At 36.2% G+C, this 18,223-nt stretch overlaps 2 protein-coding genes across 3 annotated transcripts in view; one reads left to right on the forward strand and one right to left on the reverse strand.

Annotated features, from left to right (window-relative positions):
- Positions 1-1,153: 1,153 nt before the first annotated feature.
- On the forward strand, positions 1,154-10,300 carry LOC125040618 (negative elongation factor B-like). Of its 2 annotated transcripts, none has more exons than XM_047635267.1 (12): positions 1,154-1,243; positions 3,210-3,336; positions 4,766-4,864; positions 5,048-5,236; positions 6,413-6,595; positions 6,711-6,967; positions 7,355-7,517; positions 7,755-7,829; positions 8,154-8,304; positions 8,931-9,112; positions 9,533-9,733; positions 9,946-10,300. In XM_047635267.1, exons 2-12 carry the CDS (start codon positions 3,232-3,234, stop codon positions 10,081-10,083), a joined length of 1,743 nt encoding a protein of 580 aa, XP_047491223.1. In that variant the 5' UTR covers positions 1,154-1,243; positions 3,210-3,231; the 3' UTR covers positions 10,084-10,300. The 2 variants fall into 2 exon arrangements, with proteins under 2 accessions (XP_047491223.1, XP_047491224.1); XM_047635268.1 differs by lacking the exon at positions 1,154-1,243 and adding an exon at positions 1,491-1,509.
- Positions 10,301-15,078: 4,778 nt separating this feature from the next.
- Positions 15,079-18,223, reverse strand: part of LOC125040764 (inactive ubiquitin carboxyl-terminal hydrolase MINDY-4B-like) — a gene marked incomplete at its 5' end in the record, with an annotated part of 6,684 nt that continues 3,539 nt past the window's right edge. The window contains 5 exons of the mRNA XM_047635477.1: positions 15,079-15,793; positions 16,255-16,383; positions 17,060-17,262; positions 17,570-17,744; positions 18,217-18,223. The exon at positions 18,217-18,223 is cut by the window's right edge and continues 64 nt beyond it. Coding sequence (XP_047491433.1) covers positions 15,745-15,793; positions 16,255-16,383; positions 17,060-17,262; positions 17,570-17,744; positions 18,217-18,223 — 563 coding nt within the window. The remainder of the gene's footprint in view (positions 15,794-16,254; positions 16,384-17,059; positions 17,263-17,569; positions 17,745-18,216) is intronic.

The following is an 18,223-nucleotide window of genomic DNA, read 5'->3' on the forward strand; positions in this document are numbered from 1 at the left end:
GTAATGATAATGATGTTAATAATGACAGTAACAATAATTATAGCAATTAAGATGAGAAAAATAAGAACAATTTTAATATTGACAGTGGCAATAATAGTAATAAACACAAAATAATAACAATGATAAACATAATGATGATGGTGATGGTAATAATAATAATGATAATGATGATAATACGACTAATAGTAGTAATAGTTATAACAAATGTTATAATGATATTAATAATGATAATGATATTAGTAAAAATAATGATAATAGTGATGCTGCTGCTGATAATAATAATGATAATAACAATAACAACAACAACAATAATAACAACAACAACAACAGTAATAATAATAATAATAATAATAATAATAATAATAATAATAATAATAACAATAATAATAACAATAATAATAATAACAATAATAATGGTAATAATAATGATAATAATGGTTACAAAAAACTAAAACGAGGATAATAATTATAATGGTAATAATAGTGACTTAATAGTCAAGAATTATTCTATTATCAACAGGAAGAATTATTATATTAGTAATATCAAGAATCATTATATTCATATTCACAAGAACTTATATGTCAATAATAATCGTAATAATGATGTTAATGATAATAATTATAATGATAACAATTACAGCGATAATGATGATAATGAAAAATTATATTTATAGTAGCGATAATATAACAATAATGATAAATATATTACATTGCTTATAGTAATTATGGTAGTCATAATGATGTTGATAATAATTCTTAAAGTATAATAAAGATAAATGATACCGACAAGGAAAAATCAAGAGCAATAAATGCCGATGGAAAATTGTTTTGTTTTAGTTAAAGTTTAGTAGCTTCTATTTCTATTTAAAGTTATCTAATACATACAGTGATGCAATGATTTACATTTGCGTATACCTTATATTACTTTTGCCATTTTTAAATTAGAACCATCGAACAAGTTTAACTGTTCGTTTCTATGCAATCTTCAATGATTCAATACACCTATTACCATTATCATAACAAATAGATTAATGATTATACCTTTTATGGTGTATTTTAGTAGGAAATATTTTTAATTTGAGAAATTGAAAATAAATTTGTGTAAAAAAGGAGAATATAAGTCTATCCTTGATAGGCTTTTGTAAAAGCATTCGAACAATCGGATATGTTTGTAAACAAGAAGAACTTGCCGTTTGTTTGTATTTGTGTTTTGGTGGGGCTTTTTGCCCTCGTATTGTGATAAGTAAGTGAGATACGAGTTAATTTATTTGGGTAAAGTATACTAACTACAATTTAGAAATGATTTTCATTAAGAGACACATAATCGATAGATATAAAGTCGTCTTTTTTGATAATTTGTTCCTCAACATAGATTGAATTTATTCGACGGAACTTGGTTATGTTTGTCACTTTAGATTTATAGGAGAGAATTTGATTCTCCTTGTTGATTTTCCATGATTAACCTACATCATATGAAGCAAGGGAAGATATAGCTTTTACAACTTCTTGGTGAGTTATTAACGGACAAGGAACAGTCCAAGATTTACATTAGGGAGAGGGGGAGTGCACTCCTAGGTCCAAGCATTAATTTGAACTGTATGTTTTAGTAAATAGTAAAGGTGGGGAAGGCTTTTATAGTATTTTTGTTTCTTGTAATTACAGTGGGTATGTTCTATCTAATTCCATAGTCTTACTGTCTTTTGCAATGGAAAGCCTACAAAATGAAGTAGACTGATGATGCAATGTCAAGCAGTTGTATGGCCTTTGCACTCAGGATAGATAGCAGTAAACCTCCACTATATACATTCTGCAAGTTTGAGGTTAGACTGGTTTCGTATTTGAAAATCTTGGGGAAATTGTTTAGACAAGGATCATGTAAATAAACAGGTAAATACAGAACTGTCTTTTTAAGGAGTATAATTTTAGATTGGTTATCACCTATCACCAACAGGTAAGTAGTAGTTGGAATCAATAGATTGATACATGTTTTAAAGGCCAACAAACATCCAATGTATATTTTCTGGTTGTATGTATATTTAATGTATGGTTGTTTCTTATTTTGTAATGAATGGCAAGAAAGACCAAGAAAACCTCTACAGTTCTTAGAAAAGATTTTTACTAGTGGTATCTAGTATTAGGAACACCTACTTATAGGCGTCGCAATATGCTAAAGCGAGTTGAGCAGAAAGTTCAGCTACATGTAGTGGACTCCCTGGACAATGGTAGATAGTTGCCAGAAGTCACCGGAGTCAGTGACAGATATTTCTGAAACCACCATTGAAGGGTTAAGCTTGCATGTACCAAATCCGGGCATTAGGCTTACTGGAGTGGTGATTCACCTGGGTGCTTGCCCAAGTGCTGTATCAAGGCTCCCTGCCTTCTCTCTGCGCCTCTTTGCAATGCAGAGAGGAGGCAGGTAGTGTATAACAAAGTGTTATTTTCGTTATTTTTTATATTTTCTGCTGGTCAAGGCAGGCAGGAACAGGTTGCTGCCAATTGAAATAGTGTCCTTGCTTGACCAGGTGCTCTTCCAGACATTGCTAACAGATGGTACATTCCACCCTTGTTTATCAGTGAGGATAATCTTTATGGTATGGATGCACTAAGATACAAAGGTAGTACAGAGGACAAAGGTAATCAAGAAGAAATACTAACTGAAGCTATGTTTAGATCAGGTATTTATCCATACTTGGAGATAGTGTAATAGTCATAAAGAAAATGAGAAATAACACAATTAGATATAAAAATCTTCTCAGAAAAAAGTAAAGCCCACATCATATTATGGCCTTTGTACATCATACCACATATTTATATTTTGGTAAGATAGAGATGTAGACCTCCTTAGTGATGTGTTATCAAATAAGGAATATCTTTATGGTGAAGGTTTGTCATTCATTGCTGGAGCATAAAGCTCAGTGATCATGGCATTGCATGATGTGGTAATCTTGTGAATAATTGCTTTAGAACAGAGATAGCATATTAATTTTGTGATCTTTAAATAAAATTCTCTATGTGAATCTGTTGCTTTAAATTTAATGGTATTAGAATTGGAAACATTATATGTATTCTAAGAGTTATAGTATTTTATGCAAGTAATTCTATCCCCCATGATAACATAAACCTTTCCTCCCTCTCAACCTATATTTTCTCTCCAGCCTTGTGCAGTTTAGCATTGCATATAAAAAATACAAAATTCTCTTCCTTCCCAGATCAGAGAAGTTCCCTTGAACAATGTCAGGCTTTGGATTAGAAGAAATAGGAATCCCTGGGGGAGTTTACCTCAAGGAGTCCTTAACACACTGCACAGATCCCTTAAAAGCCATTGAAGAATTTCAGGTAAGAGGTCAAGTTGCATGTTGTTGCTATAAATCTGTATGATTTATGCATATCTATTTGGGTTATGTTATATATTTTGTATGATTATTAATACTCTTTGTCGTTGTTCTTTTTTTATATTGTTGTTATTATTTTTTTAACTGTAATTATTTTTATGATACTCCATCATCATCATTCTCATTATGGTTATTGTCATTCTCATTCTCATTATAATTTTATTTTTATTGTTGTTGTTATTGTTATAAATATCTATACTATTACTACTACTACTATGTATTATTATTATTATTATTATTATTATTATTATTATCATTATTGTTATCATAATTATTGTCATTAGTATTATTATCATTAACATTATTATTATCATAATTATTGTCATTAGTATTATTATCATTTATATTATTGTTATCATTATCATTTCCATTATCATTATAACTTACTATTACTTTTACTGTTACCATTACCCCTACCATGACCATGACCATGACCATGACCATGACCATGACCATGACCATGACCATGACCATGACCATGACCATGACCATGACCATGACCATGACCATGACCATGACCATGACCATGACCATTGCCATTGCCATTGCCATTGCCATTGCCATTGCTATTACTATTACTACTACTACTACTGCTGCTACTACTACTACTACTACTCTACTTCTACTTCTACTTCTACTTCTACTTCTACTTCTACTTCTACTTCTACTACTACTACTACTACTACTACTACTACTACTACTACTACTACTACTATTACTAGTACTTTTACTACTACTATTGCTATTACTTTTACTACTACTACTGCTAGTACTTTTACTACTACTATTCTACTATTACTGCTATTATTACTATTACTACTATTCTTATTACTACTACTATCACTAGTACTTTTACTATAACTTCTACTATTACAGTTACTACTACTATTCTTCTACTATTACCACTACTATACTTCTACTATTACTATTACGCTTAGTACACCACCACCACCTCCACCACCTCTACCACTTTTCTTGCTTATAATAATTGCTCATAATAATCATAATAATGATAATAGTGATGATGATAATGATGATGATGATGATGATGATGATGATGATGATGATGATGATGATGATGATGATGATGATGATGATGATGATGATGATGATGATGATGATGATGATGATGATGAATGATAATGATAATGATAATAATAATAGCGGTACTAGTAGTAATGATGATGACAATGATTATGATGAGGAATTACAGTATTATTGTATATTCATGTTTTTACTGCATTTAAAAAAAAAATTATATTCGTCATGGATTTTTATTTATCATTGTACTATTTGATATTATTCCTTATTATTTCTGTTTATTTCTTATTGCCTATTATTCCCAATTAATATTTTAACTATTTTATTATTAGGTGGAAAATGGGATCCTCCTACCATCTCTCAGGCCTATGTTGCATCTATTGGATCTTCATGGAGTTAAAAGACTTGACTTTCACAACTCTATCATGGAGGTAAGTTGGACCCAATTGAAATGCTTAGTGTGTATTTTGAGTATATATTTTATGTACTGAAAAGAGATTGTAAATTGATGATGATAATGAAAATAGGATAATGAAAGTGTTCTCAAGATTTCTTGTTGTGTATTTCTATAAAGGTATGAGTGTTTTTTATACATTGTGGCCTTTCTTTCACAGGAATTGCGAGATAAGTTGATTTCACAGATAAGTGAGCTCGGGAAGAGGGAAGGCAGGGAAAGGGATCGCAAGCTGAAGGAACTTCTCACCAAAAGTTTTCCAGTCATCAAAATCAAAGCACTGCGGCCTGTTGTCATGTGCATTTTGAAGCACATGTCACATGTAGAAGACAAATACCTCAAGATTTTGGTAATTATGAGAAAGCATAACGTTGCTCTTTGATTTGGTTTTGTTTTTTTCTTTTTCAGGTTATTTGTATAAATGGCTTAAGGGTGATCATCAGTCATTAATCCCCACAGACATCAGGATAGCATGGTTACACATATCTACTGCAGTTTTAGTTAATCAATTTTGTGTACACATAGATGGGTCCATGAGAGTTTAGTCACCAATGAGTTAATTAACCCCAAACTGCCAGGGATGCATGTATATATATGTTAATTGTAAAGTCTATAATAAAATTAGCAAGATCAGTATTGATAGCATTAGTAAAAAAAAAGCATTTTCCTGCAAACTCAAGGAAATGTAAACTCAGGTAAGGTTACAAGGTTTATTAATTGAGGCTAAGCACATGCCATCTATGTGCAGAGACTTTCACAAAACAATACTACACAACATTTTCCTGGGGCTTTTGGGTTAATAGTCCTACTTATATCACCTATTTAATCTTTTCCCTAATTTCTGAATAAATTATGTCTTTATTTCTTATTGCTAATTATAATATAATAACATTACTGCCAATAATAATAATAACACTATCAATATTGGTCGTATAAAAAGTCTTTATAAGAGAATTCCAGGAATGGAAAAATTGGGCCTACTAATTGACTCCTAGGTGACTTGTAGAACCATCTATGTGTAAACAAAATTCCCAAAATGAAACTACAATCGACAGTCCATGCACTCATTACCAATTAGTTAATTAATCATCAGGCTGTATAATTTTAAATAGGTTACAAGAGGAAATATGAAAGACTGTAGGGAAGAACAAAAAAAAAAGGCACAGTAATTGTAAACATTAAACTTAGGCTATGCATGACAAAAGGGCAAGGGTGTGCATTTTGTTTGAGAGGAGTTTTTGTGATAGAAGATCACATAAGAAAAGTTACTGCAAGTTTTGTCTGAAAAATAGAACTCCAGAGGAAGGAAAACTATAAAACACACCTTATTTATTTTACATAATATTTGATTTTTTTTTTATATTGTACACATAGCATTTTTGTACTTCTCACTCATCTCCTAAAAGTAAAAGGAGTATATATATATATATATATATATATATATATATATATATATATATATATATATATATATATATATACACACACACACCATGTTTTCACTGGAACTTCTTCAATTTCACAGGTGCGGGACAAAGAACTATATGAGGCATGTGACACAGAAGTGAAGCGGCAGATCTGGAAAGATTCTCAGGCTTTGTTTGGTGATGAAGTATCTCCACTTCTGACAGGCTACATCACCAGCAAGGAAGATACATTATTTAATGTAGAGAACCTGAATAACTTATTCTTCAGTCCCTCACCTAAGGTATCTAATTGAGAGATTAAATTCTATAAAATCATTTATGTCTGTAAGAAAGAGACTGTATATATAATTTGGTAGACAAGTAGAAATATAAGAATGATTTGTGTCCTGCTTCCAGGCTAGACGACAAGGTGAAATGGTACAGAAGCTTGTTCACATGATTGGCAAGAATGTGAAGCTCTATGACATGGTTCTTCAGTTTTTAAGAACTCTGTTCTTACGAACTAGGTTTATTCATTACTGCTCTCTACGAGCAGAATTGCTGATGGCTCTGCATGACAAGGAAGTCCATGATATTATTGCTGTTGATCCTTGTCACAAATTTACCTGGTGCCTGGATGCATGCATTAGGGAAGGCAAAGTTGATGCCAAAAGGTAAAACACAAGTTCATATTTAAGTTGTGTTCTAAAATTTAGTTTTGGAAAAATAAGAGAAATTTATAGGCAGCTTTGATGTATTTACCCCCCTACACTTTACAATTTCAGGGAGGTGATGATTACCCCCCTGGGGATAACTAAAAGAGACCATACCTCAAAAGAACAAGTGAACAGTTTACAATTCATAACAAAAAAATCTCTATCTCTGTGTGTTGTCTTTTTTTGAGCATACAGGCCTATTATCAGACAATTCCCTTAAAGATTCTTTTCCAAAGAATAAGTTATCATAGGAAACACTGTGGCAGAAAAAAATAGAACTGCTATGAAAGATATTATATTTGAAGGAAATTATTGGAAGACATATTTACTCTCCTCTTGATACAGGTCTCGAGAACTTCAGGGCTTCTTGGACAGCATTAGACGAGGCCAAGAGCAGGTACTTGGTGACTTGTCCATGATACTATGTGATCCATATGCCATCAACTTTTTAGCGAATTCTGTGATACGGTTGTTGCAGCACTTGATGAACAATGAGGCAATGCCAAGGGTAAGGAGTGCATCTGTCATTCAGTATTTTCTCTAATCAGTGCAATTTAGTTTCTGCATTTGTTTAATGAAAACTTGGAGTTGGAGTATGTATCTGCACTATTACATTAGCTGTAAACTGAATATAGAAATATTTTAATTTATCTTGGATAAAAAAAACTGTAAGTTGACTAGTGATTGGTAATTGGTATTTTTGTTTATTTATCTAATTATTCATTATTTATTATTGCTTTTGCAGGAGAATGCAGTCCTGGTGCTAATGCTGAGAATGTTGGCCCTTGGCCTTCACAGCTGGGATATGATTGAAAGTCAGGCAAGTTAAGCAGGATGTGGTCCTCAGAATTTTCACAGCCTTTTTTATCTTTCTTATGTAGTGTAACCTGTTATTCAACAGTCTTTTAAGCTCAAATTTAGTGTTAAAATGTTTAGTGTTTTACATTTCATATTCATTGTGTTAAATCCCTATATTGGATTTTTTCTCCAATATCTTGTTTACAGGATTTAAAATATGCTGAATCAGAACAAGATATATCAATAAGCCTATATAACTATTTTTATCTTTTTATGTGTTTGTTTTATGCTTTTCCAATCTGTTAGCTAGCAAGAATGATTATAATGTTAGTATTGAAATTTCCAGGTGTTTAGGGAACCAAAACTGGATCCCCAGATTGTGACAAAGTTCTTGCCAGCATTAGTATCCTTGATGGTGGATGATGATGTAAGAAGACTGAATGCTAAGCTTCCTCCTGATGAGAGGGAGTCTGCTATTACCATTATTGAACATTCAGGCAAGTGTTTGGTTATTTTACTATAATTTTGGTGTGTGTGTGTGTGTGTGTGTGTGTGTGTGTGTGTGTGTGTGTGTGTGTGTGTGTGTGTGTGTGTGTGTGTGTGTGTGTGTGTGTCTGTGTGTGTCTGTCTGTCTGTCTGTGTGTCTGTCTGTGTGTCTGTCTGTCTGTCTCTGTCTGTCTCTGTCTGTCTCTGTCTGTCTCTGTCTGTCTGTCTGTCTGTCTGTCTGTCTGTCTGTCTGTCTGTCTGTCTGTCTGTCTGTGTGTGTGTGTGTGTGTGTGTGTGTGTGTGTGTGTGTGTGTGTGTGTGTGTGTGTGTGAGTGGATGTGTGTGTGTGTGTGTGTGTGTGTGTGTGTGTGTGTGTGTGTGTGTGTGTGTGTGTGTGTGTGTGTGTGTGTGTGTGTGTGTGTGTGTGTGTAAAAGTTTGTAAAGGGAAGCACATTTTATTTATTTCATATGTAAATTGCTGGTTTCTTGCAGTAGGATAAGTATGCCCCTTGCACTATTTTAACATCCTATATTTTGTGGGATTGATTAATCATTATTTCATGTAAATAATTTTTTTTGTTGTTTTATGTTGACTGAATCCAATTTTCAGTTTATTTAATGTATGTTTTATTTCTAGGTCCCCCACCGGATGCTTATCAAGCGTATTTACAAGAAAGCAGTGTGGCTTGTGTTTTAGCCATGTATTACACATTGCATACTGCAACACGTAAAGACAAGACAGCCCTCATGAGAGTTTTGGGTACATTAGCCACCTGCCATCAAGATAGAGCATTTCAAGATACTTTCCTTCACTCTTTGGTATGACAGTCTACTATTCTATTCAACCAGTTTTCTTTCTATCTGTGATTTTAGTTTATTGTTACATTTTATTTTATGTAAATACACTGGAGGTCTTGAACTTCCAGTAATTTTACACAACTATTCCTATCATGCTTAAGTAGCTACTCCCCAAAGGGTGGAAATCATTAAGCATTTATTGTTTAGTATTAAATGTATTTTACTTTATGAAAACAAAACAATTCCTTTCATGCTTAAGTACTTTTAAAGGGTAGAAATCATTGAGCATTCATTGTTTAGCAGCAAATGTATTTTAATTTATGAAAATCTTTTGCATAAGAACTGAAAAATAGGACACTGTAATTTATTAAATCTTTTTAGTCAAGTCTAGGGAAAAAATGGAGGTTAAAGAACAGCAACCAATTTCTGTTCATTTTGCAGGTAGCAGCACTGATCCCAATGGCCGATGATTTCTCAACAGAGGACTTCTGCACAGTGGTCTTTGATGAGTTTTTCTTTACAAACATCAGCAGGGAAAATGTGATGCGCCATGTTATGAAGCTTGTGTGGTACATTCATCCTAAACTACCCCCAGCTCGTCTTGACACTCTGATGAAAGCACTGCAGCCTGGACCTCACTCGGTGAGTTTATTTGCTTATTATTTTCTAAAGTCAGTTATTTATTTGGTGTGAAAATTCTGAGATAAAAGTGGTCAGCTGAAAAGGCCAAAGTACTGTGCTTTATAAATGTTCATTTGTTGGCACCCCCTGAAAAGAGATATAAATAAGTCAATAAAAAATAAAATAAAATAAAAAGTACATTTCCTAAATTGCCATTGTTCATCCACCATCAGAGTGAATCCAGCCAGAACCTGTACGAAAAATTCCAAAACAGAGTACAGGAGTTCCAAGACGGGCAGAATCAGCCGGCTCCATTAAACGAAATGGATTCTCCTCTTATGGCTGTACCAACCCCAGCACCCATTCAGTGAACTTGACAAGGAGTGATATCACCTCGGAGTTTCTTTGAAAAAAAGAAAGATTGTACACTAACCACTATGTGTTTGAAATGCAATATGTACATTCAAAAAGAACACATGCTGAACTTAGATGTTGATTTTACGTTAAAAAAATAATCCAGATTTATATATCGTACAAGGACCAAAGAATTTTACTTTATAAATTCTTTGCAATAAAGATCTTACAAAATTTTGTGTTTATAATCCCACATTCACTATTATTTTTTATAGGAATTTTTTTTTAAGGTTACAAGAAAAATGCTTAATCATGACATGCTTTGTTGAGTGATCATATACACTGCTTTTTTTTATTGTTGCAAGACCTATTTGATAGTTTTGAAACATTTTATGGATGAAGTAAAAGTATCACAAAACAAACTGCCTTTACTCACTTAAGATTTAGAGTAATTTATTTATGTATAATGAAACAGACTTCACTGATATGAGGTAACATAACAATCTTATTGGTGAACCTTGAGACAAGAATATTTCCCTGGGTGGTGGTGACACAGTCAGAGTGCCGGAACACACTATCATAATTTTTTTGTGACAAGTAAAGAAAGGATATTTTGGGGAGGGAGGTGTGGCCAACATGGCCCACCATACACAATATGTTTATCTTAGTTCATAAAATGGAGATTGTACACTCACTAATTGCACCCATATAGATCCATATAGCTCATTCTTCATTTTTGTTCACTTTGCTCGGCTTTTGAAATGTATAATACTCTTAATTCTTCGTGTTACCGCCACCACCTTGGTGAAGTCTATGTGTTATAGAGGCCACTAAATACGCCATTAACTGGCGTCCGTCTACAGAGCGCAATCGCTCCCATGCCGTAATTATTTGGGCAACGATGATATGACAATTACGGTATGATCTTGGGGGAAGTCTCTGCCCCTGGTTGGCCAAACACTCTCACTGTGATTGCGATCGGGCAATTTGGGTGGATGTGGTACAGCGTAATCTCGGGTTGTTGCGGAAACCGCGCCTTCATGACACTGCTCGTGTGGTTATCCAGGTGGTGTGCATCTACTCTAACAGCCCAGCGGTTTCCGACAGTAGGTGCTGCAGCGTAAGTCCCACCGGATGTTGCCAGCAGAACAAAAAGGGGTCCTCATCCCTTGCAGTAGTTTAAAAGAATAATTAAAATATATAACTAAGAATAAAATGACTCACGGTAAAGGGACCTGAAATAACTACCAGCCACAGTCCCTTTTGTGAGGGGTGTTGCCACTGTGTATCAAATAGTTTTCATTAGGTCATGGTATTCATGCTCTTCCATGCAAGCTTCCTATTTGTCTTTCATATAGCACACTGATTAAGAGTTTTGAATGACATTTACTTGAACTTCCTCCGTCGTGCATCTAGGGCGCCCACTTCTTGTTTCTGGTGAATCAGTTACTTGGTGTCGCTGGATTCACAGAGATACGGTTGGCTTCGATATACCTAATCTTCATGATATTTCGGCTCTTGATAGTCTCAGAGCAAAACGTATTTATGATGCTACAAATGGACTATGAGGTCTCCATTGCTAATATTGCCAAGATACGGGACCATATCCATATCAAGTCCGAAGCTCTATTCGAACACATTATGAAGCTTTACATGTGCCGAGCTTTGAAAACAAGTACCAACCTTTCCGAATCAACTAGCGATCGTTACAGTTTCATCTACTCCCCAGTAAAGGTACTTTTTTTTAGCGAGTGTAGATACATGTACATACATAGAGAGAGACAGGGAGAGGGAGAGGAAGCGGGAGAGAGTGAGGGCGAGGGAGGAGAGGGAGAGGGAGAGAGAGGAAGGGAAAATGTTAAAGGGAGAGAGGGGAGAGAAAGGGGGAGGGGAGGGAGAGAGAAGGAGAGAGAAGGAGAGAGAAGGAGAGAGAAGGAGAGAGAAGGAGAGAGAAGGAGAGAGAAGGAGAGAGAAGGAGAGAGAAGGAGAGAGAAGGAGAGAGAGAGAGAGAGAGAGAGAGAGAGAGAGAGAGAGAGAGAGAGAGAGAGAGAGAGAGAGAGAGAGAGAGAGAGAGAGAGAGAGGGAGAGAGAAGGAGAGAGAGAGAGAGAGAGAGGGGGGGGGGATGATAGAGGGAAAGAGGAGAGAGAGAGAGAGAGAGAGAGAGAGAGAGAGGAGAGAGAGGAGAGAGAGAGAGAGAGAGAGAGAGAGAGTAGAGAGGGGGAGGGGAGGAGAGAGAGGAAGAGAGGAGAGAGAGAGAGGAGAGAGGAGAGAGAGGAGAGAGAGTGAGAGAGAGAGAGAGAGAGAGAGAGAGAGAGAGAGAGAGAGAGAGAGAGAGTAAGGAGGGAGAGGGAGGGAGAGAGAGAGAGAGAGAGAGAGAGAGAGAGAGAGAGAGAGAGAGAGAGAAATGATGATAGAGGGAGGAGAGAGAGAGAGAGAGAGAGAGAGAGAGAGAGAGAGAGAGAGAGAGAGAGAGAGAGAGAGATAGAGAGAGATAGAGAGAGAGAGAAATGATGATATAGGGAGAGAGGGGAGAGAGAGAGAGAGAGAGAGAGAGAGAGAGAGAGAGAGAGAGAGAGAGAGAGAGAGAGAGAGAGAGAGAGAGAGAGAGAGAGAGAGAGTAGATAACAGATAAATAAATAGTTATATAGATACGCTATGGGCTAGGAAGTTGCGAAGAGAACATCTGCAGCCATCCTACAGCGCGATATCCAATTAATGCTGTGGATTCAGCGATCTTTGTTTTATTCAGTCCGTTGAACTGATATTATACAGAGTGCCTCGACTTCCGTTTCGACGTAGTGTTGAGGTCATTTCCATGCCATTATCGGAGAATCGGATCAGTCGGTATGGGATCTTCGATGCATGTAAGATTTATGTTTAGTGTGACTATATCCACAATAGGTTGTATATTTATGTTTTATATGTTTTACTACCTGGAAAGTCTTCTTATGTCAGATTATTAGATCAGCTTTTCTGATATCTCACTCATCTACTATTACCAGTTAATGAATTTGCTAACTTGGAATGTCAGCATCTTGGAAAGTACTCTCAGATAACTATATCTGTGGATGTGATTATTTTGACAGTCAAGAGAGATACGACTAAAATGATCATGTGATCATGTCTGCCTCGGTAGGATGAATGATAATGCCAATTCAAGAAATTTTGTATATTTATTTAGTCACGTATTTAAGTAATATAGTGTTCGTTGTTCGCTTACTGCTTGTTTCTTTCTGTTGGGCTCAATAAGGGTGTAAGTGGCAGAGTCGTTTGAAGTTATAGGTGGAAGGTTGCATTAACACAGAGTTCCAGTGTCACTAAACGTATTATTCACGAGGGGGTCACTCTTTTAGGGCAGTATACGAGTCTACTTTTGATTGTAATGAACTGAGATTTTCCACCATATAACAAAATCATGAGTAAAAATACCAAAGATAGTTATATTTTTGTTAACCTCTAAGATTAGTTGGTCGCACTACTAGTTATTGAGTTAGCATTTCACTTATTAGCTGAGGATTTTCTTCATGGAAGAAGGTGGTACTTAGTCAACAAACTACTGAATCGTACGAGATGTATAAATAACAGATGATTTATCTTATGTACTCTGTTGTAGTATTGCTTGTAGTACTAGCACTTTTAGTAAAGTCCCACAACTATTACTACAACATTTACTAATACTAATACTACTACTTCTTCAACTACTCTAACTACTCTTACTCCTCCTCCCCCTCCTCCACTTTCTTCTCCTCCTCTTCTTCCTCCTACAACAACTACTACAACTACTACTATGACTGTTACTACTGATACTGCTGCTATTATTATCATTATTATTATTATTATTATCATTGTTATTATTACTATTATTATTATTAATATTATTAGTGTTGTTATTATTTTTGTTGTTGTTGTTGTTATTATTATTATTATTATTATTATTATAATTATCATTATTACTATTATTGTTGTTGGTGTTGTCATTTTTTATCATTATTATTATGAATACCTGTTCTACCAGTGGGAATTCCACAGAAAAAAAAAAAAAAAAATAGGTACTGTACTCCCCTTCTCTCTCCCTTTTTATCCTCCTCCTTCTAACACTCACCTCTTCCCTTTTCCTTTCCCAGTATCTAACCCTTTCCCGGTCTACCACCCCCTCTCACTTCCACATCTTCCTCCCCTCTCACTTTAATGCCTACATTTGTCCTCTCCCACTTCCTTCTTCATCCCCCGTAACCTCCCCACCTCATTCGCTCCCTTACCCCCTTTTCCTCCATTCTCTATCCCCCTTTACTATATGAGCCCCCTCTCCCTTCTCCTCCCTTTCTCCTTATCCATCCCCCTTTCCTTTTTCCCCTTCCTCTGTTTCCCCTTCTCTATCTCCCTTTATTCTTTAAGCCCCTTCCCGACTTTTCTCTCTAAGCCTTCTTCCCCTTTCTTTCACCACCTCTCCTTTCTCCCTTAAGCTCTCTTTATCCCCCTCTTCCTTTTTTCCTTCTTTTTCAATCTTCCCTTTTCTCCTTACATCTATTATTCATGTGAATAATAGATATAGACTTGCCTCGATAAAAGATGATAATAAGAATAAAAACAACAATAATTTTGATAACAATAAATAATGACAATGGTAACGATAATAATAGAGTCAGAGTAGGATTCTAATAAATTCGTATTACGATACCTTTATGCACGCGCGAGTGTGTGTATGTGATTCACAAGAGTGCGTCTGAGGACAAAGATTTGTTGACGTCTCGAATTTATTCCAAACAACAAGAAATAACGATCAATCCTCATGATATAATTTGTTTGGGATATTTGTTGATGTTTGTTTACCTGTTGATTTCTATTTTTTTTATAATCAAAGGTGTCATTATAAACCAATTTGGGATCTTATTTCATTTAATTTTACCGAATTAGCATTTCATTTTAGTGATTCATTTGCAGCTGCTTCAGAGCTGACTTTTTTTTTTTTTTTTTTTTTTTTTTTTATAAAGGACAGTGAATGAAATTTTCTTCTTGATCTTTTATTTGAATAAAATTTGTCGTTTCTTTCACAGTAAAATAGCGAATCAAGTATAATAACTTATCTCAACTTCTTTTCTATAAAATATCTATATTATCGTTAATAGGTTTGCCTAAAATAGTATGTATATCTTTTTATACTACACATTCTACGTATACAAAATCTGTATCTTAACTGCGAAAACCCCCACTTAGATTAACTTTTTGATATAGGACATATTTGTGATGCGCTGTAGCACCTTTATAAACCTATAAAACCTCCACAGTGATTGCACTAAATCTAACAGGCTTTAGTTCTAACATTCTATCAAAGATGCTTTAGGTTCTACCAATGCTGTCGAATATATTCTACGTTTTATCTCTCCAGTTACATTTGCATCACATTCTGTACTCTGGATGTACCTGTGATGCAAGGGAATGTGTGAATGAGTATAGCAGAAATAGTAAGAGTTGTAATATACTGCCGAGGGAAAGGACAGCAAAAGATAAAAAAAAAAAGAAACAGAGTAAGTAAGTTAACTAAATAATGAGTATAAAAATGAGGTATGAGGAAGAGCTTGCAATGTATGAGGAAAGGCAGCGGAGATCTCTAGATGATTTGAAGGCTTTATGGATGGGCCAGGGGGTCCTTTCTTCATGTTTTGGGGGGTCCTTTGCCTTAAACGTAAGGCATGGTTCCATTCCAGGTAACTGTTGCGTCGTTCCACCTGCAAATTGAAAATACTTTGGTGAATATGCGAATTTGTAAATCGATTACACACACACACACTCATACTCACTCAGTCACTCAGTCACTCACACTCGCGCCCTTAGATTTTGTATTAAGGAAACGAGTGTAAACATATAATGAAAGAAGTGTGTGTGTGTGTGTGTGTGTGTGTGTGTGTGTGTGTGTGTGTGTGTGTGTGTGTGTGTGTGTGTGTGTGTGTGTGTGTGTGTGTGTGTTTGCGTGTATGTGTATGTGTGTTCATGCATATATATATATATATATATATATATATATATATATATGTATTAACATAAGCCTGTGTGTGTATTCGTGTATGCATGGGTTAGCGTACGCCGTCATACAGAGGCAAAAACAAAAACAAACCAACCCAAGATTTATATAACGACTCATATAGACCCTGACCCGACCGCACACCCACAGATCCGCGCGGCCACTCACTTAGTGTGGATGAGGTTCTCGAGGTCGGGCGCGTTGAACTCCTCGTTGGCGGAGGGCGTGCGGGTGTCGATGGTCACGAGGGTGGAAGCCGGGTGGTTGGACGAGCACGAGTAGTAGTAGAGGCTGAACCTGGAAGGGCGTGGCACGTGGGTGGGACATAGGGAAGAGGATAAGAGAGGAGGAAGTGTAGGGAAGAAGGAGGACGAAAATGAGAGAGGGAGGAAGAGTTTGAGAGAGGGAGGAAGAGTTTGAGAGAGGGAAGGAAGAGTAGGAGCGAGGGAGGGAGTGTTTGAGAGAGGGAGGAAGTGTAGAAGAGAAAGAAGAAGAGTTGGAGATAAGGAGGAGGAGTAGGAGAGAGGAAGGATAATGAGAGAGAATGTCGAAGAGTAGGAGAGAGGGAGGAAAAGGAGAGAGAAGGAGGAAGAGCAGAAGAAAGGGAGGACAATGCAAGAGAGAGGAAGAGTAGGAGAGAGGGAAGAAGAGTTGGAGATAAGAAGGAGGAGTAAGGGAGAGGGAAGAAGAGCAGGAGAGAGGGAAGAAGAACAGGAGAAAGGGAAGAGGGGTAAGACAGGAGGGGGAATAGGAGAGAGGGGAAGGAGAGAGTGAGAGAGAAGACAAAATGGTTGAAATGTTTATCGGCATTACTTATTAATTAAATAGGATAATAAGACACAGCTACCGTACTACTTCTGGCAACGATTCATTTAATACGAACAATTGCTAGTCAAAATTAAAAAAAAAAAAAAAAATCTTAGTAAAAACAAACCCAAAATATAAACGAAGAAAAAAATAAAAGCGCCCTAACCTGTTCTCGGCGTGGTAGTCCCTCAGCAGCTCCCGATTGGGGTTGAAAAGGACCCCGTAGGACCCGTTGCACCGCGTGACCCAGATCGGGAGGGAGGGGGTCTTGAGGCGTGACCCCACCGCGACCTGCCGATTGCCGTCCGACCTCTGCCACACCAGGAGCCCCACCTGCGCCCGGATCAGGACCCCGGTTTTCGGTTTGGCCTGAAGAAGGTCGGGGTAGAATAGCGGTTCGATGTTGATGGAAATTCAGGTTAGCAGTATCAGTTTAGTTTGTTTTTTGTATGTATAATGAACAGATATGAAATGATGTATAAAGGTTTTTTTTTCTTACTCTATAAATGCACACACACACACACACACACACACACACACACACACACACACACACACACACACACACACACACACACACACACACACACACACACACACACACACACACACACACACACACACACACACACACACACACATCTACATATGTAAGCATATATCCTTTTCCGCTGACCATGGTGTCCTCGCTGCCCTCGTAGATGATCCCGTTGTGGAGGAAGGGCGACGCTCGGCCAGTCAATATAAGGGCGGCGAGGGTCGGCTGGATCGATCCGTTGTGTTGAAGCAAATTCCCGGCCGCGTCGCCGAGATCATCGTCCAGTCTGGCGCCGGGGAAATCAGGGAATTTTCAGTGTCTGCATTATCACTTACCTGTGTTAGCGTTAGTAATGGTAAAGCGGCATTCGTCTTTTTTTCTTTTTTTTTTCAAATTATTTCTTTTTATATTCTAATTGCTATTTTGTGTTGGGGAAGGTCTTAAATTCATTGTTTATGTTTACATTTACCAATCTAGTGCCATTCTTATCAGAGAGGATTCGTGACAATTTTGTTAATCAGGACGTTATGTACTTCATATTTCAGTTTCTGCGTTGTCATGCCATATAAGTTAATGATTTTTTATTTTCAGGGTTGACAACTTAATATTAATTTCGTTAATGGGATTGACTTCACATGCAATATTTTAAGTTGCAATATCATTGAAACTTATCATTCATCACGTACACCCAACACGATATTAGTATTGGCATTGCCTGTAATGCTCGCTTAACTCTGATGGCAATTACATGTTATATTCGACCTCTAGTCAGTGCAGTCACCCACCTCTTGA

Source organism: Penaeus chinensis, chromosome 29, assembly GCF_019202785.1.
Source record: "Penaeus chinensis breed Huanghai No. 1 chromosome 29, ASM1920278v2, whole genome shotgun sequence".
NCBI classification, from domain to species: domain Eukaryota; kingdom Metazoa; phylum Arthropoda; class Malacostraca; order Decapoda; family Penaeidae; genus Penaeus; species Penaeus chinensis.